Source organism: Diorhabda sublineata, chromosome 2 (assembly GCF_026230105.1).
Source record: "Diorhabda sublineata isolate icDioSubl1.1 chromosome 2, icDioSubl1.1, whole genome shotgun sequence".
In the NCBI taxonomy this organism is placed as follows: domain Eukaryota; kingdom Metazoa; phylum Arthropoda; class Insecta; order Coleoptera; family Chrysomelidae; genus Diorhabda; species Diorhabda sublineata.
In genome coordinates this window covers 3,456,958-3,484,926 of record NC_079475.1, presented here as the reverse complement: position 1 = coordinate 3,484,926, position 27,969 = coordinate 3,456,958, and the positions used below count along the sequence as shown (strand labels likewise).

Here is a 27,969-nt window from a genome sequence, read left to right as displayed (position 1 = left end):
TAAAAAAAGGTCCAATAATTTGATTTTTATACATTCCGCACCACACGTTTGTTTTGAACGAATATTGGTCCCGAGATTTCAACGTAAAATGTGGATTTGTATCAATTCACCAACGACAGTTTTGGCTACAAGTTGTCCCGTTTGATGAGAATGCTTCTTTATCCGTAAAAATAATACACCTTGACATAAATGGTTATCTACTAAGATTCCCTGTATGTCACAACAGAATTCAAATCGTCTATCATTATCTCCTGATCTTAAAGTATGAATTTTTTGAGGTTTGTAAGGGTGATATTTGTATTTATTTAGAATCTTTGAAACTGTTTTTTTTTAAAATCCATTGGCAATGAAGATGCCCCTTTTTGCAAAGGATATTTAGGATACTCAACTGCAGAGAGCATTACTTGCAACGCAACGTAATTATTGTCTACCATGCTTTGAGGTTTTTTGCTAAATATATTATGTACATCTCCATAAGTCTTAAATTTATTAAATATTTTTCTAACAGTTTTATTGTGAATACTTTTATCTGGATGTCGGAAATTAAAAATGTTTGCCGCTTCTCTAAATGTTTTATATATAGAGGGTAAGAAGCATGCAGTGTTAAAAAATTTTATATTTCAATTGACTGAGTCGTTAATTAAATATTGGTATAGAAAAATTATTCACGTAGTACAAAATAATTTTGTAAATATAACCTAGAAAAGCTGCTTTGAAATAATGCTGAATGTTAATTATTTATTGTGAATTTCTAGAAAGAAAGTGTCAATTATCACTTCTTTCTTTCTCTGTCCTTATTCTTAAATTTCTAGTGGTTTATTTAAAATTTACACTCATGCGATAGTAGCGCCTCCCTAACGTAAAGAATTTGATGGACACTTTCTGTAGCACAGAGATGGCTCTCCTTACCTCTACCCCCCTCTATAGTTTTATATTTATCACCCACCATTAGCACAATCTCAATTTTCTCTTCCAGACTTAATGTTGGTGGCATGTCTAACTTTTCATAAACAAACACGTCTGTCAAACATAAAACTGTACAATACGGATCTTTAAAAACTATGAAAAACACTGTTAGACTGCCTAAAAAAGTGTTTATACCGTGGCACTTTTTGAAATAGGATTGTTGACATTTTTTGGAATGTTCGATTAATCGCAGAGAAAATGTGGAAAAAAATATTTTTTTAATGTAAATAAACAGTGTTGAATATTTGAAAGCTATTTTTAATTCTAAATATCTTTTCTAAATACAATACATGTTGTAAACCATATATGTTATACTACTAAATGAACAGTTGGTATGGGAAAAAACGTCCCTACGTTACGGCGCCGACAATATTCATTTTCTCTCTCGTTCGAGACACTGCGTATGCTTGAGAATGCGTAGAACCGAGCTGGATCCTCGGAGGATAGAGAAATCGTTGCCATTATGTCCTCCTTAGTTGGGACTGCTTGCACTTATATAAACTGTCCATATAGAAGTATTACATATATGCTTGGCTGTTGTTTCATTAGCTCACGGAAGCTATCTAGCCCATAGATGAACCATAACTAATGTAGTCTTCGTGCATGAACTGATAGGAAGTGAATACCATACCTCAATCGAATAATTATATGTTTATCTATGAACATAAATGACGTTTGACATCGCAACTGTCTAAGAGCATTTCTTTTAGTCAGGAAAGATAAATAATGTGTATTGTGAATGTGAACACAATTCAAAATTTATGATTATTACATTGTTTTAATTTGATAATTTTATGGTAATATAAAAATCAGTCATGGCAGATGCTGCGGCCAGACAGCTTCAGTATGAATATAAAGCCGTAAGTAAATTTGTTGTACCGATTACAATTAATATAGGTATTGATAAACGTTACTTAACGTTGGAATATAATTTAAGATGTGGAACGTCTTGAGCTCTTTTAATGCACTTATAGACAAATTTTAACTAATGAAATTGTTCTAGAATTCAAACCTCGTGCTTCAAGCCGATGTTAGACTCATCGAACGTCGTAGTAGAGATGAAGCCACTGGAGAAGTTATGTCCCTTGTTGGAAAACTTATAGGAACAAAAATGGGAGATAGAGCACAAAGAACCCGTCCAGGAAAAGCTGAAGAACGTAAAGCTAAGTAAGTGTATTCATTACAAAGTGAACAAATGATAATTTTCAACTGAATATCTCTGAATAGGCGCCAAAAACGAGATGAAGCACAGTATGATTTTGCTAGAATGAAAGGTGCCACACTTCTTTCAGAAGGTGTAGATGAAATGGTAGGAATAATATATAGACCCAAAACACAAGAAACACGACAAACATACGAAGTTCTATTGAGTTTCTTACAAGAAGCTCTTGGTGATCAACCCAGAGATATTTTATGCGGTGCAGCTGATGAAGTATTGCAGGTTTTGAAAAATGATAAACTCAAAGAAAGAGAGAAAAAGAAAGAAACTGAAGCTTTACTAGGCAAGTGAACATCTCATTTTTTAAGACATTTTAGAAATGCATATTTCCTTACATTATTTAGCTATAATCATATTTCAAATGCTGAAATAAATTAAATGGCACTGGAATAAAGAAGTATATAAATTTTATACTTGTGGTAATGTGGCAATAAAACACTAAAGTATACTCTTTTTAAATATATTAATTAAAAATTATAGTGTATTGAAATTTTGTATAAGTAATTAAATTTATGAGACTTAAATACAACACAATGATACTTGAAATAAGTATGGAGTTTGTTAATTCTTGTTGTTATTACATTGTTTTTTGAAATTGAAATGTGTCAAATTTTGATATTGAATTTGTATAGGTTTGATGAATGGCATTGAAATTTTATATATTATATTATGAATGATATTAAATTTTTATAGGTTATATTAGGTTTGTTATGAATTAAGTTGAATTTTCACAAATTAGGTAAGGTTAGTTGGTTACTGAAGTCATTGAATTTTTTATTTAAATTGCTTATGTGAATTTGTTTTTTCAAAATCTAGAAGGTGTGTATATATTATACTAAGAGTAATACACTACAAAGGAATAGCAATATTTAGATTTATAAAGATAACTAATTGATAAAGAATCTAAAGAGAAATTAACAAACTATAATGGCATTTCTGCTAAATTCTATAGTTAACCAAAAATTCATAAACCTACATTATCAGCAAGACCAATTGTAGCATCAATAAATGCTCCAACTGCACCTCCTACTCTTTGGTTAACTCAAATTTTGACAAAATATTGTAACTATAACAATTATTATTTATTATTTTACTTCAATTGTTTCAATCCTCATATATACTTACCATTAAAAGAGATAATGCTGACTATTCATCACTTTTTCTTATTATGAAATTCATTAGAAATGAAGACAATAAGATTTTAATCAACTGGTATAGAAAATCTATAAGTTCTGGAAGATATATTAATTATTATCATCATTAATTAATTACATTTATTTTTAAAAATACATATGCTTCATATATTATTAATAAAAATTAACAACAAATCTTTGAAATACAATGAAAACTTCATATCTCCATTTGTTTTGATTGACAATCATTGACATCAGACGATGCTCACTGTCTAATACTAATTCTAATAATACTATCTTACTTATTCATACATCTTTACCATTTATAAAATCAGTTGCTTCTAAATTTTCCACAATCTTTAAACAATATAATATAAAAGTATTGCTTTTCATATTCCTTTCTGGTCTAATGTCGAAGTCAAGTATTACATAAAATTTGTTACAAAAGATATGAAGAATATGAGTTTTCATAAAAAAGTTTGTGAAGTATTTTATGTACTTTTCATGAAATATTGCATTAGAAATTTTAAGGACTCTATTTTTCACCTGTTTGATTAAATTGTTCTTAGTGTTAATGGAGTGATATAATTGATATATTACCCAGATCTTATTGGTTTCCTATACTAGTTGATTATAATTTTATCGTCTTCATTTCTAATACATTTAGTGTCAAGAAAAGGTAAGGATTGTTCAGCTTTCTCTCTATATTAACTTATACCTATATGCAGAATGCAAATACAGTGTCCAAAGTCCAAAATATAATCCATTACATACTTTGTTAATATAGGGAATATTGAAGATGATTTTTTATACTCACTGATTTGTTATAAATTTTACTTTAGGTCCAATAGCAGATGAGAGATTTGCACTTTTAGTGAATTTGGGGAAAAAAATCACAGACTTTGGAAATGAAGATCCTAAAGGAATTACAGGTGAAGATAATATTGATGAAACTTATGGAATCAATGTACAATTCCAAGAAGAATCAGAGGAAGAAGATGGAGAAGATCCTCACGGAGAAGTTCGTGAAGAAATTGATGAAGAAGAAGGAGAAGAAGCGAAAGAAGATAGTGCTATTCATGCTGAAAATGTAATATTTATTTTTCTATAATTGTATATGTATAATATTCACAAAGCTGTCAAAGTAAACGTATTCGAACAAATAATCGCCTAAGTGGAAGTGGCATCATCAAAATTTGTTCAAAGGAGAATGAGAGGTCAAATGAAACATGTTAAAAAAAACTAGATTCCCTAGAAATTGCTTTTTTATGTTCCAAATTATGTCTACTCATTGCGAATATAAGTATTATTTTATAGAGTATAATTCAGCATAAACTACCCAGGAATTGATATTCCACAATACACACGAAATATGCGTGACAAGTAGCCTCCTCAGCACCCGATTTACGTCACTTAATTGTTTCAAAAGGATACATATAAAGCAAAATTTATAATACTCAACTTGATCTCTGGGAGACTTATAAGAAAGAAGTAACACATGAAGTAATGTAGTATGTAATAATAATATAATGATAATTAATGATTTTTATGGAGAATTATGACCCCACATTTACAGTGAATTTTTAAGTGATTCCAATAGCTTTTGCATTTTGAAATTCCAAAGCTTTGTATCAAGTAGATGAAATTCTAAAAAGAAAAAAGCAATGTATAGGGGATTGAAAATCTTATAAATAGTATCAGTTGACTCCAATTAAACCACCAAGTATTGTGGTATTTAGACTTGGACCTTAGATTTAGGTCTCCTTTTGAAAGATTAACTTTTGACGTTTTGATGTATTTATCATCATCACCAAATTAACTAAGGGGCCGTTCATAAAATATGTCACGCTAAAATCAGTTTCTGACCCCCTCCTCCCCCATTGTCACGCTTTCTGTGACCCAACCTATAAATATCGTCACAAACTAACTAACCCTCCCTCCCCCCCTGTAAATTTCAATTTATTTCAAAACTACCCTCCACTTTATCGTCATCTATCCATTCTGCATTTTCCGTGCCATATTTTTCATCTCCTAATACGCATAATAGTTCTCGAGCTCGTCGAGCTGTGATGCGAGTTGGTTGCATGCGTCGAACTACTTCATCTTTTCTTTTTCGTTTTGGATGTAAATTTTTGAAATGCTGTAGTAGGGTTTTATTAGATGTGTGATATAGACTACATTCTTTGCATGTTCTGCTTGCTAATTTATCGTGAATTGACGGACAAAACCAATCGTAAGGAATTTGTTGAAAATCTTCAGTTTCAGGCTGAAGTTTCACTGCAAGTCGAGCAAATAAATTAAGATATTCAGAATTCACTTGCGATACCTTTAATCCGTTTTGAGTTTGTTGCAATTTAATTGGTGGAGGCAAAAATCCGGTTGGAAGTAAACTTCTCAAACTACCTCTAGTTTGGCCACAGCACTATTTGTCTGAGCATTTCAAAATTTGTAATAAGTATTGTGATTCACGAACATGTTTACAGTACCAATCATTAATTAATATTTGTGAATCATCACTATTATCTTCTTTTGGTGCAATGTACTCTGCATCTACATCATAACCATCGACTTTTAATGACTTCCAAACACTAGCTAAAGTTGTCCCATCATATTCAAAGTTTTTTTCTCCAAATCTTTATCTACAGTTTTACCGTAAGAATCTAAATGCGACCCATAAGGCAAAATCAAGCCAGCAAACTCATGACTTAATGGAGCCATTTTCCTTTCCACACGATTGTAATCGGACCCCCATCAGCAGAAATGATTACTACAGGTTTTGGCGATCCAATGTTGTTTTAGGCCAAACTTTTAAATGACTCCAGTTCAAAAAGTTTTTTGAAATCATCAGCATGTGTCTTGGCTGTCGAACTAGAATGTTTGCCATTTCGAATAGCTTTTGAAGGATTTCCAAAACCATTCGGTTCAATAACAATACCCACGTATACAGATGGTATCAATTTATGTATATTGCATATGCATCAATAATGGTGCTTGTTTTGAAGCTGCTGTAAGTCCGATCGGAACTCGGGCTTTATCATCCCGAGAAAAAAAAAATACTTCATTAGGTCCAAGAAAAGAAGCAAGACTCTCTAAATATCTAATTGAAGCTGTGGAATACTCGGTATCAATATGTTTTTCTTCAAGTCATTTTGAGCACGAATTAATTTCACTGGAACCGTAGAGACATGTCTCTTTCCTTCACGAGAAATTGAATTTCATGGTAAAAGTCATAAGTATGTAGCATTACTCAGTTGAAAACCTAAAGTTTCTAATTGCTCGTGTAACTGATCTAAATTTTTACAGCTTCTTACTGTCTCAGTTCTACGTCTTTCGTCAGCAGATGGCAATTTTTATGATCGTTTGCAATAAAGCTGGTTGATCCTTTTCTAACCTCGGCCGCATGCAATAAAGCTGGTTGATCCTCTTCTAACCTCGACCGAACTGGATTGCTTCTTATTTTTAATTTTTCTGCTACACTGAATTTTTTTGATCTCATCATGAGCGGATGTAGCTGTTTTTGAACTGCACATTTGTACTTGACAAGGCAAGATATTTTCAGTAGAGACTGTTTTTTGTGATGGAAGATCTTCTTCACTCGTTGACGCTTGAGGCCCATCTTTGACTGTATTTTGTGGCTAAAGAAACAAAAAATTGATTATAAATATGGATTGATAAAATTGATTCAATAAAATAGAGGTTTATACAGGCTAGTTTACACTATAAATCTACATATATAGAAATTATTCATGATAATGAAATAATATATACCGCGAATAATATTGATATAACCCCGATAATAGTAAATATATAAATTAGGTACAAAAAAAAGTTTTTGACTTGTGAAAAACGTTAAATTTCTTGCTTTGTTTAGAGTTATCTTTTGATTTAAAGATTCAATGATATTTTGAATATTCACTTCAAATTGCTTGCCATCACTTTTGTATTCTTGTTTCAGATCATTCCAAATCTTGTTAACATTTTCTTGAACGATCATTGATTTTTTATCCGGATAACACTTTTTATAAGTGTTAAATAATTTTTGATAAAGTTCACCTCTTATTGATGTCATTTTTTTTCTAATATATATATATATATATATATATATATATATATATATATATATATATATATATATATATATATATATATATATATACGTATATATAAATATTTCGACTATTGAATTCAAGAGTTATAAATTTTGGTGAAGTAGTTCACGTAATGAAAAGTATTAAATTAAGAAATATGAAAAAAGCGTCCGAATTAGTTCACCACTAAATGACGAATGAAGAAATTATATAATAATAAAACCATGAGAAACAGTACTTTCATATGTTACTACGGTGAGAGCGCAGAGTGCGTGGAAACGTTACTCTTACAAGTATCGGAAAAACAAAGAAACCAATTGTGACCGATCGCAATGCCGCTAGAGCCAAGCCAGCGCTCATGTCGAAAAATAAACAAAAATAAATATATTGAGTTGCAATTTTTAGTAACAAAACTGGATACGTTTGAAAGTCGATATATTTACTATAAAATAGAAAATAAATGACTTTTTGTCATGATGAAAATTTAAAAATAAAAACAGTCAAAAAAAATACTTTAATGAACAGCAAACGTCACATTGTCATACACCCCCCGTCCCTTTATCACACTCAGCAAGAGCCCTCCCTCCCTTAAGTGCGAACGTATTTTATGAACGGCTCCCTAACCAAGAATCGTGGTATTACAAATTTTCTATGAAATATTTAATTGATCTGATTCAAAAAACAACCTACAAAATGACAATGCTATATTTGAAGTTCAAATGATAAATCAACATTTTTCAGTATATTCACTATATGCTTATATCGACCAAAAAGTCGATGGACGTCACGTTCTTTGAACGATATGTAATTCAATATTCGTCGCAATATAATTATGTTTCATGTCATCTGGAGTTGTTTTTTGAGTATATGAATTTAATATTTCACTTAAAATTTTTGTAGTTGGGAGGCGTTGAAGAATCCAAAAAGGAAAAATCTTTACATCCTCTAGATATTGACGCTTATTGGCTGCAAAGAAAATTGTCAAAGATATATGATGATGCAATGATATCTCAAGCTAAAGCTGGAGAAGTTTTGAATGTTCTTAGAGATGCTGGCGACGAAAGAGAATGTGAAAATCAATTGGTATTATTATTAGGTTATGATTGCTTCGATTTTATTAAACAACTCAAAAAGCACAGACAAATGAGTAAGTAAAAGTATTCCATTTTTCACTATTTTCTTTGACTATCATTATTTAATAATAAACTTATTTGATTGTAGTTTTGTATTGTACATTATTGGCAAAATCTCAAAGCGAGTCTGAACGACAAAGGATTAAAGATAGAATGTCAGATGATCAATCCTTAAAACGCGTATTAAAACTTCTCGAAACGGGACGAGGGGATGATGATGACGACGACGAAAATAGCGAATCTATTTCCCATAATCGCAGAAGTAAAAATGAGATGGATGATACAGATTTGGGTACTACTCAAATAGCGGGTTCAAGACATGTAGTTGATTTTGAGGACTTGGTTTTTTCACAGGGCTCGCACTTCATGGCCAACAAGAGATGTCAGTTACCAGATGGTTCATTCAGAAAACAACGCAAAGGTAATTAATTCTATGAAATAGAAATGAAACTGCTACCAATGTCACACTCACAATTACATTGTCTGATGTGGGTTTTGATAACCAAGTTATCGTCTTCAGAGACTTAAGGTAAACTAAATCCTAATGAGTTGATTTACCTGTTTTATACTAATATCATCTGCTCCCGCATTTCGCAATAATTTGATGGCATATTTACTGGAAAATGCCTTCTACTCTGTAAACGATTTCTATTCTAATAATAATATTTAATTCCGGACATGCTGCATACTGGTTTAATTTTTGCTATGAACTTATATACTAATTATTACCTATTACTATTACCTATAATTTTATTACTCATTGTGATTTTATTTTATTATTTATTCCTTGACCATTAAGCTATTGAATGGCCCTCTATCTCTATTTAAGCTACGCTTATATTTAGCAATTTCAATGCTTTCAAAACCATCCAACAATTTATTATTGGATACATTTTTTAACAATGTTACATCATTAATCTTTTAGTTTGCCCAATATACTTACCGTACAACCACCACAGCTAACTGGACGTTTTTCCACTGGATTTAATTTTCGCGGGAGAAGGTTTATTGGTGGGAAAATTTAGTATAAAACAGCTAAGTCATGTCAATACACTTTAGTTTACCTTCAGTCTCTGAAGACGATAACTTGATTATCGAAACGTGCGTCAGTCAGTGTAATTGTGAGTGTTGGTGTAGTGGTGGTGCAAACGGTTGAATGAATATCGCCAACGGTTCCAGAAATTCCAATTTAGACGCTACCAATCTCTTTTTTATATTAATTCTCCCCCTCACCTTTATTTAACAACTTTTAAAAATGCCTTCTTCAATATTCCACAGATTTTCCTCATTTACTTTCTCAATTACCAATTAGTTGACATATGTTTTCTACTCCTCTTCTTTTTTCTATTTATTTCTTGACACTTATGCCATTGTCCTTTTACCACTATCAATTTAGAATTTCTTTATCCAAAGGCTATGTTCTAACATATAGAAATCAACAAAATTCATTTTATCTATAAAAGGTTAGTACATAAACTTTCTAATGCAACTGTAAAAAACAATAATCTAAGTTGAAAACAATCTTGAAATTTAAAAACAAAATAATCGATACAAATAATGAATTTACTCAATAAATTATTCCATCAAATTAAAAACAAACAAAATCATAAACTTAATAATTTTATTAATCAAAAATAACACATTTCTTGAAGCCTAAAATATTTCAAAGTGTTTCGTATAATTTTTGGCCATCGGACAACGATGCATTAGTGTCAACCGTCAAGAAGTAAAGAGTACACTTTGCAACAAGGTTCTTTTTATTATCCCGCGAGAAAACTATATAACGATAACACAATAACATAAAATGGTCCTTGGAAACGGATTTAGTAGAAAATAAAGTAAATAAAGTGCAATTACTATTTAATTATGATAGACTATTGAACAAGTGCAAATATCCATTGAAAATTCGAGCCAGTGGCAATACAGTAGCCCAAACCAATCATCGTCGATACTTCATGAAATTATTCAAGAATCAAGAACACATCTTGATAGGCAAACTATTCAAAGCACCTAAGAATCAAGAACAAATTGAATAAGGATGTTGTGTGATACAATATATACATTCGAAAAACTGTGTACTGTTTTGACGGAAATTGAGAGCATTTTAAATTCACGCCTCTTTCCTCCTCACCCTATTGGACGATCACTTACTTCACTACCCGATCCAGACATGACGAAATCACAGCAGAATTTGTTATCCAGATTTCAATATGTCCAACGACTGCAGAAGTCATTTTGGGCTCAATGGTCTAAGGCGGGGGTGCTCAAACTTGAACTGCTGGCGATCTACCTCAATATTTTTAGAATACTTACGATCGACTCTGAGAGGCTGTAAGTATGTGTGATGCAAGGTTGTCGTACCTAGGTAGGGTGTACCGTAGCATATATAGATATTAGCTTTCTGCACAATATAGGTACATTATTTTAGTCAAGGTTTGGGTTAGGTTTAGTTAGGTTCTTCTCTACAATATCAATGAAAAAACTCATAGTTATTCAAAATTGCGAGTTTATTGGTTGTAACAAAACAAAAGAGTTACATATGGTGTTAAACCTAACTAAAGAGTGGCTTTGGATGTTGAAGCGTGGCACTGCATGTCCTCAGCATACTTTTCATAAGATGGTACGTAACCACTGAGTGCTAATCACAAGCATGATGACATATGATCGTCAGTTAGTCGATGTCAGTCAAAAATGCCAAATCAGTCAGCCATTTTTCGTTTTTCAAAATCTGAGTGTCATCACCTCTTTCGTCTAGAAAAGCTGTTATTTCGGGCAATAATTCTTGAAACCTTTGTAGGAACTTTTTCGCGACTCAACCACCTGACGTCTGTGTGAAGAACTAAATCAGTGTGTTCAGCTGACTCCCTATCTTCCAACTGCAACTGAAAGAGCCGCCGTTGCAAGCTATGTGCACGGATGGAATTCACAATTTTTGTTGCAATGCCCATAATTTCCTCCGTGTTTAAAACTTTGGAACACAAAACTTATTGATGTATAATGCAATGGAATGAAAAAAATGAAGGGAATTCTTCATTAGCTCGACACAATGCCACAAAACCGTTTTTGTTTCCAGTCATTGCTGATGCTCCATCGGTTGTAATACACACTAATTTATATATTGGTAGCTCGTAGTTTTTTACAAAATTAAAGAAAACTTCATATATATCTTCGCCTCGGGTCTTCCCCTTCAGAGGAATGATTGTCAAAAATTCTTCCTTAGCCGACACGTCATTGAATACCATCCGAATAAAAATACACAGCTGGGCAGTGTCTGTCATATCGGTGGATTCGTCGAACTGTAAAGAAAAGTATGTACATTCCATGATATCATGTTTTAGTTTATCTGCGATGTCCTGACTCATGACTTCAATACGCCTTGTGACAGTCGGACGAGATAACTGAAGTTCTCTAATAGCAGACATGATTTCTGTTTTATTTTTAAAATCTCCAAATAAAGTCTCACCCGCTCCAATAAATGCTTCCTTCACCACCGATCCATCTTCGAATGGTTTCTTGTGTTTCGCCAATATATGAGATATTTTAAATGACGCGATCGTAGCAGCTTTTGATTGTTTGGCTGGTCTTGTGAACATGGTTTGTTCTTTTTTCAAACAAGATATAAAATCACTTACTTTTCGTTTTCTTAATTCACTCTGTGGCGGAAAATCCTTTTGAAAGTTTTCATGAACCGTTTTATGATGCCTCTCTAAGTTTTCACGCTTAGGTATTGCAACTGACGCACGACAAATAACACATATGCACTTATCCTTCACCATACAAAAGAAAAATTCTTCCTCCCAATCCTTATTAAAATGATACGTTTTAGATTTCTTCACTGCACTCATTTTCCACTATTTAATAATAAACTTTGTAGAATGACTCCAATTCATGCGGGCGCAACATTTATATCGGCGTGAAAGAAAGTCTCGAATGTTCCCGTCAAACGCGCCGCCTGAAACTAGACAGTACAGTCTAGTCTAGAAACAACGCTGCTTTTCTTTGACAAGTGCCGCGCGTTCCTTTGATAAAGTCGCCTTTTGTCGCAAGCAGTGTTATTTTATTACGTAATACATTTTTGTAGTTTAGTTTTCTACCTACTTATTAAAAATTTTTTTCTTCTCGAGATCTACTCAAAAAGCACTCGCGATCAACTGGTCGATCGCGATCGACCGTTTGAGCACCCCTGATGTAGACTCTCTCAACTGTTTTGTTTTTAGTCGTTTCCTTCACTCGGAACTAGATTTAAATGGAATTTCTGGGCGACCTTTTTTTCTCTTTAGGAGTCTCCACATATTCTCTTATTGTAAATAAACTCGATGTATCAAGCCACTCAGCATTATTCGACCGTTTGAGCACCACTGGTCTAAGGGATACATTTCGGAACTGCTATCACGTACAAAGTGGGTATCCAACCAAGGCTCCTTGACTAATTCACTAGCACTTTTGAAAGACGAAATAAATAAAATAGGGCGCCGTTCTTTTGCAAGACTATGCAAACTTCCAATAGAAGAGGAACCTAGTGGTTATGAAAGTGACAATACCTTTATCTGCAGAATTTGTTGATTTGTTTTATCATACTATTTAAGATATATTAATTTTAATTGAAAACTGAATCTTTCAAACAGAATAGTTGATGTAAATAACGGATTTATTAAGTAAATTATTTCATCAAATTGAAAACAAGCAAAATAATAAACATAATAACTTTATTAACTAAAAAATAAAACAGTTCTTGACACCCAAAACAATTGGATTTAAAATATTTCAAATACCTAAGTGCGGCAATGCTGCATAATTTTTTAAAGGTTCTCTTTATTATTTTAACCGGTGGGAAAAGTATATACCGATTACATAATAACACAAAGGGTTGATTAAATATTTTTTTTTGCGAAATGAACAAGAAAGAAGTATTATTATAGCTAAACCAACTAACATTCACCCTAGTTGAAGTGTGTTATACTTCCACTTTATTTTTTAATGACAGCAGTAGTCTTACTCAAAATTCCTTTATTATCCAACAGTAGATATGATAGATATGAAAATTATCAAAATCAAAGGATAATATAAAACTACTGATGCTTTTTTATATAATCAATAAAAACCAAAACGATTAAAAAAACACAATCACAATCTATGGAGGTTAAAAATTATTTGGAAAATAACGTTTTTATTGCGTTACTATATAAGTAATCATTGTTATTACTCATTTATTTACAACTTATGACCAGTACCAATAATAGTCAAAATTACAGATTGCAAATTAATTAATGTGCGTTTTTTTTTAGTTTCCATACAACGAAAAATATATTGATCACTAATGTAACCATTTCACATTACTAATTCTAATATTACAACTGTTCTTTAAAACAATTATTTCTTCGATCAACTGGGTTCCCAGATCACCTAATGTATGGTTGAATAATTTTTTTCTTTTCATTTCAATAGAATATCAGTTGAATATTCTCATTTTTTGGACTCTTCTTACAATTCTCCGCTATTTTTTGAACCTGATGAATTTTGATTTTACAAAAAACTGTGGTACTCAAAAAGGGAATCCAGTGTAGCGATTTTAGATTGATATTCATAAGTTTCTCAAAAGATTTTCTAATATCGTAGAGTATCTTGAAATATAAATGTAGCTACCCTAAGATGAAATAATTTCATTTCATTTATTATTTTCAGGTTATGAAGAAGTTCATGTCCCTGCACTGAAACCCAAACCATTTAGTGAAAATGAAAAATTGGTTACAATAGATCAACTACCCAAATACGTTCAGCCGGTTTTTGATGGCTTTAAATCCCTAAATAGAATACAAAGTAGGTTATGCAAGTCTGCTTTGGAATCTGACGAAAACTTACTACTGTGTGCGCCTACGGGGGCAGGTAAAACTAATGTGGCTCTACTTTGTATGATGCGAGAGATTGGTAAACATATAAATACTGATGGTACGATTAATGTAGATGATTTTAAAATTATTTACGTAGCTCCGATGAGATCTTTAGTACAAGAAATGGTTGGTAGCTTTGGAAAGAGATTGAGTAGTTACAATATAACAGTTTCTGAATTAACTGGAGATCATCAGTTGACTAGAGAACAGATTCAAGGTACTCAAATTATAGTATGTACCCCAGAAAAATGGGATATTATTACTAGAAAAGGAGGTGAAAAAACGTTTACATCTCTGGTTAGACTAATTATCATTGATGAAATTCATTTGCTTCATGATGAAAGAGGACCAGTACTGGAAGCTTTAGTAGCCAGAACAATTCGTATGATTGAATCAACACAAGAAGATGTTAGGCTAGTAGGCTTGTCAGCTACCCTTCCGAATTACCAAGATGTAGCTGCTTTTTTAAGAGTAAAACATGATACTGGTTTATTCCACTTTGATAACAGCTACAGACCGGTAGCTTTAGAACAACAATACATTGGTGTTACAGAAAAAAAAGCTCTCAAAAGATTCCAGGTTATGAATGAAATTGTGTATGAGAAAACAATGGAGCATGCTGGTAGAAATCAAGTGTTAATATTTGTTCATTCGAGAAAAGAAACTGGGAAAACTGCCAGAGCAATACGGGATATGTGCTTGGAAAAAGATACTTTGGGTCAGTTTTTACGAGAAGGATCTGCTTCTATGGAAGTTTTGAGAACCGAAGCTGAACAAGTGAAGAATCAAGAATTGAAGGATTTATTGCCATACGGTTTTGCTATACATCATGCTGGTATGACTAGAGTGGATAGGACTTTAGTTGAAGATTTATTTGCAGATAGGCACATACAAGTAAGTTTGTAATCAATCGCTTTAATTTTTGTTTATAAATATTTATAAATGTTGTACAACATATCTTGAAATGAAAAAAATATTATAATCAAAACTCTTGACGGTTGCATATACTCCAATTATTGTCAGTACTTAATCATATTTGATATTGTATATTGTTTTTGCAATGTGTTTATGCTGAGGTATTGAAAAATATTTTCATCAGATATGATGATGTTGAATTGACCTATTTTGTAGATAGATGTTACACGCAGATGACATTAGGTGAAGTAATTCTTTTCTGTTTAGGTGGTTATCAACATAAAAGGAATTAATGTTATCAAAAGTTATATTCGACAAATTTTATTCTCAATTTGAATTTTAATATTTTATTTATATATTTAGGTTATGATTATTCATACAATATGTTTGTCACACTAAACTTTTCACTATATGAATATATGTAAACTTTCTGATCTAGTATCAAGGAGAGATGTATAGTTCTTCTCTTAAAAACATTTTATGTAGTTTATTTTCTCTTCCTTGAACAAAATACAGAAAAATTGCAATTGTGGAAAAATAGCCAATGTTGAATACCAATTTATCAGCAATTTACAAAACAAGAGTGTTTGTCAGTTGATGAGAAACTCATACAGAGGGAAAACTAAATTCACTCAGTGTATACAATCGTTAACAAAGTAGGTAATTAAATTGTACTGGATATCCAACGTAGAAAATTCACATCCATTGAATTGTCAAATTTACATTGTCAAATCGACAAATAGCCGAGAATAAAGAGTAGTAAAAGATTGAGCCGCATAATATAAAGGAATATTTTTTTAGTTATTCTACCTTTATAATTAGGTAGCCAAAAAAATTGAATATAAATTTACTCAAGAAACAATTGGATTATGAAGATTAAATGTCAAAAAAAGAAAAACGTTGTAATGTATGTCCTTTCACTGGTGACGGTATACATATTTTTGAAAAAGTATAAAATACAGTCACCTCCCCATAGGTTTCTTACAATATTTACATGGTGAGGTAGAGTGGAGACGTTTCATCTTTGTGTCCTTATAATGACACCATAAACTGAAAATAATGTGGAGTAGTATAACTGTTGGACACAAATGTCAATTAATTGGCTCAATACGATATATTTATTCATATATTTTTATACAGATGAAATACTATATTGAATTAAAAAAAAGTCTAATGAGAAGAGAATGATATTTTAAAATATTTTTCCAGTATGCATCTTCTATATAAAGCTCAGTTCGTTTTGATCACTTTCATCAACGTCTTGAGTATATGCAACAAATAAATGATATATATGATGCTTAAACATCTTTTGTTTTAATTTTACCTGAATGTAGACTATCCCCTAGAATATCAAGTGACATAACATCCTTATAGAATACTCATAGTTGATTGAGTCGTTTCCAGACTCGTTTGTCCAACCAAAATGCACTGAAGTCAATTAACAATTTTTTAAACCCCAATAAGCAATAATGACGTATATGCGTGTGTTGTTGAGATCTACACAATTTCCTCAAAAATTTATAATGATTAACCGCGGTCGAGAATATCCAGATAACGTTGTTTGACAACTTTGTGACTGTCCTATTTCCTTATGTCGAGGTCAAATTGTCAGATTATTTTAATTTATACCTTTATGCTTGAAATTTACTTACTTTGCCATAGTCCCACGCTTTTGTTTAATAATATTCGACTACCCAAGATGTCTGTAAAGTGCTCCGATATCGTGAGACGGATCCAACGTTACCTCCCTTATGTTATTCTGCCGCTAGAGTAAATCCCAAAATCCCCTACTATTATCAAAGCATTCACTGTCGTGCAACCTTACTTTAAAAAATAAAATAATATGTTCCAGTAAACATCCTAGCATCTGAATATCTTGAAGAAGTGTTCTATTTAAAAACAACAAAAAATTGTTCTGATCATAACAACAACAAAAATTGGAGATACAATGAATCAGATTCGTATTTTTTTCTAATATTATGGATGTCGTTAGTATTGCAAGCTACATTAGCATGAAAATAGCAAAATGGCAAAAAAGCAAACAAGCGACAATTAAGTGAATTATACAAGCCATTTATTGAATCAGTGTCTAAAAGTAATATTTAAATTATGAGAAATTTTTCCACTATGCGATTACAATCGGAAGCATCTAAGGAAAATCGTTAAATTCTACAAGCAGAACAACAACGTCATGACAGGCATTTTATTCAAGAATAATCTTCCTCACCCGGGTATCGACAGAAATTAAATACTGGTCTTCAGAATTTTGCTCCTCTACATCAAAACCGATTCTAGTTAAGTTAGAACGTGGCTTCATCATTGAAATGGGAATATTTTGTGATCAATTTTCATTAGGTCATAATATACATTTAAAATAATGTTTAATTTATAGTGATGCGATAGTTGCTTAGCTTTGAAAAAATGTTTGAAAAAGTCACTTTACTGTAAAAAACAACTAACAGTAATTAGGGGGCGGCACATTTTATTTAATATTTTTTTACAGGTGTTAGTTTCAACAGCAACTTTGGCCTGGGGTGTCAATTTACCAGCTCACACTGTAATAATAAAAGGTACTCAAATTTATAATCCAGAAAAAGGTAGATGGGTGGAACTTGGTGCTCTAGATGTTCTTCAGATGTTGGGTAGAGCTGGTCGTCCACAGTATGACACAAAAGGTGAAGGCATTCTAATAACTAACCACAGTGAACTTCAATATTACCTGTCTCTATTGAACCAACAACTACCGATAGAATCGCAAATGATTTCAAAATTACCGGATATGCTCAATGCGGAAATAGTTTTAGGCACAATACAAAATATGAGGGATGCAGTTACATGGTTAGGTTACACTTATCTTTACATTAGGATGTTGAGACAACCAACACTTTATGGAATATCTCATGATCATCTTAAACACGATCAACTTTTAGAACAACACAGAGCCGATCTTATTCACACTGCAGCAATGCTTTTAGATAAAAGTAATCTTATCAAATATGATAGGAAAACTGGACAATTTCAAGTCACAGAAATTGGAAGAATAGCTTCGCATTATTATTGTACTCATGATACTATGCAAACTTACAATCAACTATTAAAACCTATGCTTAGTGAAATAGAACTGTTTAGAGTATTCTCTCTCTCTGGGGAATTTAAAAATTTGACAGTAAGAGAAGAAGAAAAACTCGAATTGCAAAAACTGATGGAACGAGTGCCAATTCCAATAAAAGAAGGCATAGAAGAACCTAGTGCAAAGGTAAACATTCTACTTCAAGCTTACATCTCTCAACTAAAACTAGAAGGTTTCGCTTTAATGTCGGATATGGTTTATGTAACTCAATCTGCTTCAAGATTAATGAGAGCAATATTCGAGATAGTATTACATAGAGGATGGGCTCAATTGGCCGATAAGTCTTTAGCGTTATGCAAAATGGTCGATAAAAGGATGTGGCAGTCGATGTCACCGTTAAGACAGTTTAGAAAGATGCCAGAAGAGATTGTCAAAAAAATTGAGAAGAAAAATTTTCCGTGGGAAAGGTAAGTTTTCAACTTTTAATATTTGAAATATGAGTATTTGATGAATTGATAGTCTAATATTCTGCCATATCTCACTAAACGGTATATATTTTTCACATTATCCAATAAATATTTCTCCTTCATTTTAGTACACATAATGATTATTTGTTCCACTTCACATTCTTCGAGCAATCATATTTCAATTGCCAGTATTGAATGTACTACGCATTTAATTCATTATATGAACTTCATAATTTCAACTTTTATTCTATGCTTTTACATTTATATCTCTTAATAATACCCCATCACCTTTCCCATTTTCGTTTGTTGTATTTCGTTCATCAAATACTATTAATTATACTATTAAGATGGAATTTAGGGAACTATTGGTGTTATTTATTATTCATTCTGAATACACTATTCAAGTTATAGAAGATTCAAAAGTAAACCAAAAAGTTCACATTTAGTTTCTGAAGATGATAAATCTGTAAATTGGCTTAGGATGATGAATTTGTTATAAAAACACGCATCAGACAGTGTAATTGTGAGTTTTGATATAGTGGTAGTAAATAGTGTGTGTCCGTACTTAGTGATTTGCCCTCGTAGTTTATACAAATACAGTCCACTCTTGGTTGCTTAATAGTAGGCGACGTATGATTTCAATGCCACTGAAAAATCTCTGTAGACACTCGTGAGATGGTAGAAGAAAAAAATGCGTCGAGAACGAACACGCGTGGGAAGAGACATTATGTTCTTTTTCTTTCATACATAACCGTATTTCATACCGTATTGTTTAGTTACATATAAATCAACGTTAAGTTGGATAAAGTATTTTGTTTTCTCAAACGGCGAATCACTGCAATCACACACCGTATTTTACAGTGTGTTTATCATAAAATGTAAATTTTATTACTGTGGTGTTTCTATATTTCATTATTTATTCAATCACTACTATTTTTTTCTATTCTTCGAGTTTCTCATTTTGGTCACATTATTAATTGAGATTTTCATTTGATTTGTATATTCTTTCTTTTCCCTTATGTTATTTTAATTTTTTTTTGCTTCATTCTGATGTCATATATTTGTTTTATTTTTGTGCTAGTGTGTGACAATAACCTTATAATATCCGCATTGGCTCCTCTACATAACCTTATTCTATTTTTTACTTTAATGTTTATAAATCATAATAAGTTGTCATATTTTTTTCACCGTTTATTCAGTTAAATTAGTTAAATAATTACCACAATTATTTTACTATAAACAAATTTTATTTTTATATTGTATAGGTAAAAAATATCCATTCATGTGTATTTTTACTGTAAATGCAACATTTTCACTCATTTTCACACTCTATAAGTGAATACAATTTATCACAGTGTTCCCAACTCTCAAAGATTCATCTCCCTCAAACCTCAATCAAAAACCCAAAATTACTAGAAATTCCCCCAAAAATATTTAATTATTAATAAAGTAATTGATAAAATAAATTATTTATAAAAAAATATTCAATTATTTATAAAATAAATAATTAAATATTTTTTAATAAATAACATTAAAAATAATAAAATATCATTAAACAAATAAAAAATTTCAAACAAACACTAAATAATTTCATAATTTTTTTAAATTCTAAAGTAATAAATAATTTTCCTGGGATTCTGAGTTTTTAAAATCATACATATTGACATTAAATAATTTTTGTGGATGGTTGAAATCATATTTCAATCAATATTATTTTATTCAACTTATTCTTTACAAAATTCCTGAAAATATAATACCTTTAAAAACATCCCATCCCACATCTTTTCCTCCTAAATTTGGGGGGAAAACCCCTAAGTTGGGAAACTTGATTCATCAACTACCTTCCTAGTAAAGCAGTATATTATTCACGAGTGTATAATGAAGGTTATTAATGAATCTTGTTATTTAAAATGGATCAACCCTGTATATTTTTCGTTTTCCGAAATCCTTAAGAAATACTGATTATTTTTCATGTAATATTCTCTATACCTAAATGTCATAATTTCGGAGTTATAGCTACATTTACAGTATCTCCATCAAAGTTACAATAAATATTATACATTTAGATGGCTACGATTGAATAAACTCGTTTAATTTCAATATTCTTTAATAATTTATGTGCTAATACAAATTTCGTAACAAGATCTAATGTCAGTGAGTTAGTAAAAAGTATAACGAAGCTGGTGCAGTAAAATATTTGTCCAAATCATGGCGCAGAAAACCTATAACAACTAAAGATAAATATCTAAATGATTGTGTCATATTAGAAGTGGATCCACATTTGCGAAGTAGAAAAATTACGAATTTTAGAAAACATACAGTAAAGGCGAAGATGCTCAAAATGTTGTCCTTTTGCAATACATTTTCAAATTCATCGACTGCTCAATTCTTCTTATCTCAGTGGTAATCCTATCTTTTAATTCCTGAATATTAGCAGGTTTTGTTTTATAAACGATGTTTTTTAAGTGGCCCCACAGGAAATAGTCTAAAGGTTTCATATCGGGTGGTCGCGGGGGCCATTCGATAAAACCACGTCTTCCAATCCCTCTTCTCAGAAACGCATTATTTAGGTATTGCTTCAACAACATACTCATAGGGAGGTGGGGCACCATCTTGTTGTAGCAAAATATTGTCGTTTGAGATATAGTTATTGTCAGAAAATTTCTAATAATGAAATTTTTTTAATGTAATTGAAAATACTTACTTGTTTTTGGAAATACGAGGCCAACTCAACTATAACACTATTTTCCGAGAAATGTAAATACGCTGGACCATTTAAGTTACCCTCAATGTAAAAGGGACCAATTATTTTGTCGCCTATCATTCCAGCCCATACAGTCAGGTTTTCGGGATATTTGGTATGGGATTCACGCATTCAAAGAGGATTGTTACGTGACCAGCATCAACAATTATGACGATTTACGTTCCCATTACTACAAAAACGATCCATTGTGACTTTCAATAAATTTCAACAATAATAATTTATTGAAACGTAAAATTTGTTATTGTAGTATCACCATAATACCGGCCGGCCGTATCACAAGACCCTTGCGTACAAAAATTTATAAAAATTATACAAGCCGTTTCCGGGATAATTGATGCGTTCCTTACATAAAAGCGAAGTCATATCCCAAATTATAAAGAGAGTTCAATCATACAAGTAATGTACTCAATATAAAAATTAAAGAGGCAAGATAATAGCTACTCCCAATCCTCAACAAACTTTAATCGGTAAGATTACACCATCTAGAAACCAATCAAATACTCAAGAAAGCCAATAAACTAACACCTCTAAAAATGGCCAAACAAACACTTGAGCTAGAAGCAGTAAAGAAAAAGCCGACCTGTTTGTTCAACATTTAAAAAAAGTTTTCACTCCAAACAATGACTTCCTTATACATAACAATCTATTTAATACTCCACTCAACAATCCAGATGAGAGCCAAACATCAATAAAATTCACAAACCCGAAAGAAATAAAAGAAAAAATTAAATCCTTAAAAAATAAAAGGACATCAGACATATATGATAACTCCGATAATGCTAAAGGAACTACCCACTAAAGCTTTAGTAATGTTAACATATTTATTTATTGCCATATTCAGATTACACTACTAGCCCAAGGAACTAAAAAAATCTGAAATTATCCTCATTCCAAAACCAGGGAAGCAGCCACAGGACGTCACATCATACAGACCAATCAGCATGCTATCAACATTATCTGAGGTCTTAGAAATGTTGGTATTACAGCGTTAAGACCCTATCCCAAATGTGATTTCAGATCACCAATTTGGATTCCACCACAAACATTCTACAGTTCAACAGTGTCATTGAATAGTGCATGCCATCAATACAGGTATAGACGAAAAAAAAAAAATACTGTTCCGCAGCCTTCCTGGATTTTAGCCAGGCTTTCGATTAAGACTGGCATGTAGGTCTGTTAAATAAAATCAAACTCTGTCTACCCGATTCATATTTCACTCTGCTTCAGTCATATCTATCAAACAGAACCTTCGGAACAAAAGTTAGTGATGAGACCTCGGAATTTCAACCTATTAAAGCTGGAGTTCCACAAGGTAGCGTCCTGGTGTCAGTACTGTACCTGATATATACTTCTGACATTACAACCTCAAACTAACAGGCACATTTGCTGATGACACAGGATACTGGCTATACATGAGGATCCGATATAGCTTCTGCCAATCTCCTACACCACTTATTCCAGATCGAATAATGGCTCGAAAGATGGAGACTAAAAATGAACGAAAACAAATTCCAGCACATAACATTTACATTACACTTTGACTCTAAACTCAATTGGAGGGAACTAGCTAAGAAACGAAATCAAATCAACCTAAAGTTTCGAGAACCATATTGGCTACTCGGAAGAAGAAGATCGTCAGTCTCATTACAAAATAAAATCTTATTATATAAGGCAGCCATCATACCCATCTGGTCCTACGCAATGTGCCAGCAAATCGTATTGTTCTCAGAACAATGTAAAATCCTTCGATCACTTGTCAATGCACTATAGTACGTCAATACAAGAGACAGTACAAGAAAGAAACCGTAACCACTAAGCTGGACAATAAAGTGCAAGAGACCTTCTCACTGGAGAAGTCTCATCAGGTCATTTCCACGACCAACCTATTGATCCATAGTCACTAGAATTTATAGCTCATAGAAAATATATTTCTGATTGCTGTTAATAGTACAAAAAAAAACGTTGTCCTTACAGAACTAAAAAACGTGAATATTTTAACGGTCGTAGAAAAATACTGTTTAATGAATATAAAAAAGATTGAATTGTAAAAATCATTTTTTAATAATTGATATATAATTAAAATAATTGTTTTAAAATAAAGAAGTTAAATGTGTAACGCATATTACTAAAAAAATTTTGATTACCGTACTGAGAAGACATTGAAATTTCAATTTATTTATATAAAAGTTAATAAAAAATAAACAAACGAAATTTGCAAAAAAAATTTATGTGAAAATATAGTTTCTATACCAACGAAGGTCTATCTGAATTTTTTTTCAATATTGAATCTCGGTTTTTCGTCTCTCTTCTTTTCGTATCGGAGTGCAACAAAACATCGAGCTAAAATCGAATACTTGTAATAAATAACCTTTACTTGAAATATCTTCTATAACTATTTAGTAAAAACAGTAATTTTTTTTAGGTTATATGATTTGGGGCCTAATGAAATTGGTGAATTAGTTCGTGCACCTAAGCTGGGGAAAACCATACATAAATATGTACATCAATTTCCAAAACTTGAGCTCTCCACCCATATTCAACCAATAACAAGATCTATGCTGAAAGTTGAACTCACTATTACCCCAGATTTTCAATGGGAAGAAAAATTACATGGAGCTTCTGAGGCTTTTTGGATATTGGTGGAAGACGTTGACTCGGAAGTCATATTACATCACGAATATTTTTTACTGAAATCTAAATATTCTCAAGATGAACATTCTGTGAAGTTCTTTGTTCCCATTTTTGAACCACTACCTCCTCAATATTTCCTTAGGATCGTCTCTGATCGATGGATCGGCGCAGAGACTCAATTGCCAGTATCTTTCAGACATTTAATTCTACCTGAAAAGAATTTTCCGCCTACAGAATTGTTAGATTTGCAACCTCTGCCGATTACTGCTCTCAGAAATGAACAATATGAATCGCTATATTCGGAAAAGTTTCCACAATTTAATCCAGTACAAACACAGGTAAATTTTTTGGGAAGCTTTCTTATTTACATTTATCAATATTGTAGTGTAAATTAAAAAATAATCTCTATTATTTATTTCAAGAATCATTTCTTCTTCAGGTGTTTAATTCAGTTTACAATGGAGATGACAATATATTTATTGGATCGCCAACAGGATCTGGAAAGACAACAATAGCAGAATTCGCCATACTTAGACTTTTCGATAGAAGTCCTGAAGGGAGATGCGTTTATCTTGTCCCCAAAGACGCACTAGCAGAACTAATTTTTGCCGACTGGCATAACAAGTTTGGGCAGAGCTTAGGAAAAAAAGTCGTACTGCTTACTGGGGAAACTGGTACTGATTTGAAGCTTCTAGCAAAAGGACAGGTACTTTTGTCTAGTTATATTATATATTAGAGCCTAGGGTCTTTTGGAAAATATTTAATCAATTCAACGAGAAAGTTATGAATAAATTTTTTCATTAATATAGCTGTGAGACTAAAACTAAATTTTGACCATAATAAATCAATCCTGCATATTATATAGGTAATTCTTATGAAATCTTGAAACTTCCGACCTAGCATTTTTTAGAATAAACCTAACCGATTTAGGATATTTTTTTTTGAAAGAACATTAAGGCTTAAAATGTTGGTAATAACTTTGATATCGTACAGGCATTTGTAAGGAATAAAAAAATATGTAGTACTCTGAAAATCATTCCCTCACTATGTCCCAATATCTGGATTCGAACATTGTCTAAAGTTTTTATTAAGAATTTTTTAAAAAATCGGTTTGGAACTGTGGTTTGTCTATTATAAATACAACAAACTTTCAAAATTTCTCAGAATTTAGGATCATAAGTCATTAAATACTTGTCTAATCTAACTCAATATTTGTCCCACAAAAAATAATCATTTCCTTACAGCATTACCAACGTCGTTAAATAGGTGTATTTTTGAGGACTTTGATAATACTCGCATTAGTTTTTGACAGTTGGTAGTACGGTTACTTGTTCGGAATGGCCAATTGACTAATTGTAACTAAGTTGGCATTTGAGGAACTGTTGGTGATATTCATACTGAATACACTTTCTACACAAATACTCACGATTGCACTGTCTGAGGCGCGTTTCGATAACCAAGTTATCGTCTTCAGAGACTGAAGGTAATTGTGAGTTTTGGTGTGGTGCTGGTGAACAATTATTCAGTAAGAGTAATTGTTGAAACAAGATTTCGTGGTAATTTTTTGAAGATGGCATTTTATTCAATAATTCCATCAGAATGAAGAATAAAAAAGGTAATTATAATATATATTTCAATTTGTTTTGTTATTCCCTCATCGCCATTTCCGTCATTTTGAATAAAAGTGAGAGGATGATGATTTATGGGATAATAATTCGACTACGAGTCTTAAGAGCTATTATATACTATAGGTTATAATTTTCTGAGCTTTGTTCAAGAATCTCACTGAGAGGAAGTGAAATATTTTTTGTAAATTCATATTGAAAGTATCGATATAAGTATTCTTTCACTCAAATTGCAATATAAGTTTTACTTCATAATTTGTAAGTTGATATAACCTAGTCGAATTTTGAATATATTTAAAAAATAACAATACGATAAAAAATAAATATAATCATCATTCCCTAGGATTTAAATCGTCAAAACTCATTTATTCTCGGGACCACAATATTTTTCACTTCTAGTAAGATGAATAGTACAAATTTAAGAGCAAATTAAGATGAATTAATTTAAATATTATTCATTAATTTGTTGATAGGAAATTTAGAGATTTCATGAGAACTACTCATATGTGAAATAACTAATAATGTAAAAAATTCAGGAACACCTGAAATTTATGTTACCTTTAAAGATAGAACACTAACCAATAAATTGACTAATATATTAGCTGAAATTCCTTATTTGAATTGTGAGAAAAATATATTAGTCAATCTAAGAGCCCACCATTCAATCGGATTACCTATAACAAACGTGGCAGCCTGACAGATGCCCGATTGGTGACTGCCCTCTTAGATTGATCAATTTTTTTTACAATTTGAATGAAACTGCCAAATTTCTAACAATTGAATATAACTACAAAAATCGCCTGATTCTAGAATAAAAAAACATCGGTGTATTAATAAAAACACTGGCTTAAATAACCTCAGAATAAAGTATACATATCTTTTAGATTTGATATAACAAATTTTATAAAAACTTCAATCAGTAACATTTGTGCATAACATGAAAATTCAATATCCTTTATAATCTAACCTATAACAATTCAATTTTATTCATAACAACTTAACCTGTCCTTACATATGATGTATTTCTATTTCAAAAACGAATAGTCTGCAAATTCAGAAACTCAATATTTATATCTACTACTGTCATTTTGATTGTTTTATTTTGCATCAATGAATTTATTACTGTATTCAAAATTAATATAACACAATTCTCGATCCATTAATATAATAATTTTAAATATGTATTCCTATATTTGTATACAATGTACATATAGTCCCCGATGATGAATATACACGTATTAGAGAGCTGGGAATATATAGAGTGTACTTTGCTTTATGTATTTATCATCTGGGATTGAAAATATGGTTAAAGTATAATGTAAATATAAAAAATATATTAATTAAACGAAAATTGTGATATCTTAACTTTGTTATAAAATATATTCATATGATTAAAAAAAAACTGTCAACAGTAGATATGAATTTTTATATCTCCCGCTATTTTGAATGAAAGTTTGACAGGTAAAAATAAATAATAATGGCATACCCCCTAAAATACAAAAACTACCAATAATACTTTCACCTAACATATATTTTTGGACATAATCTGGTATCTAATTAATTTTTCTATCGCTGTTTATTATTGGTATTTGTTTTTTATAGAAACTATTTTATTTCGAAGCCATTTTGTCCAAAATACCCAATAATTTTGTTAAATCGATGTCATCTATTAGTGAGTTATTCAAAGAGTTCAGTTGTAATACAGTGGAACATTTTTTTCATTTATCGCGGCGTTCTAGTGGAATTTATATTGGTAGATTGGAAATAATCGTTGGTTTAGATAATCTTATCTTCCACAAAATACTTCATATAAATAACCAATTTTTTATAAATAATGTATGTGTAGTCACCTTGTTGAAATGTATTTATTTATGATTTATTCAATAAAAATATTAACATTCAAATTTTATAGGTGATAATAACTACTGCTGAAAAATGGGATGTCCTCTCTAGACGCTGGAAACAAAGAAAAAATGTACAAAATATCAATTTATTTATAGTCGATGAATTGCATCTTATTGGGGGAGAAGATGGTCCTGTTATAGAAATTGTATGCTCCAGAATGAGGTA

General features: G+C 31.4%; 1 protein-coding gene across 1 annotated transcript in view; it reads left to right on the top strand.

Annotated features, from left to right (window-relative positions):
- Positions 1-1,626: 1,626 nt before the first annotated feature.
- Positions 1,627-27,969, top strand: part of LOC130453205 (U5 small nuclear ribonucleoprotein 200 kDa helicase) — a 41,910-nt gene continuing 15,567 nt past the window's right edge. The window contains exons 1-11 of the mRNA XM_056792828.1: positions 1,627-1,826; positions 1,970-2,133; positions 2,194-2,468; positions 4,161-4,408; positions 8,307-8,553; positions 8,628-8,960; positions 14,222-15,321; positions 17,846-18,879; positions 24,066-24,612; positions 24,714-24,980; positions 27,812-27,966. Coding sequence (XP_056648806.1) covers positions 1,782-1,826; positions 1,970-2,133; positions 2,194-2,468; positions 4,161-4,408; positions 8,307-8,553; positions 8,628-8,960; positions 14,222-15,321; positions 17,846-18,879; positions 24,066-24,612; positions 24,714-24,980; positions 27,812-27,966 — 4,415 coding nt within the window. The 5' untranslated portion in view covers positions 1,627-1,781. The remainder of the gene's footprint in view (positions 1,827-1,969; positions 2,134-2,193; positions 2,469-4,160; positions 4,409-8,306; positions 8,554-8,627; positions 8,961-14,221; positions 15,322-17,845; positions 18,880-24,065; positions 24,613-24,713; positions 24,981-27,811; positions 27,967-27,969) is intronic.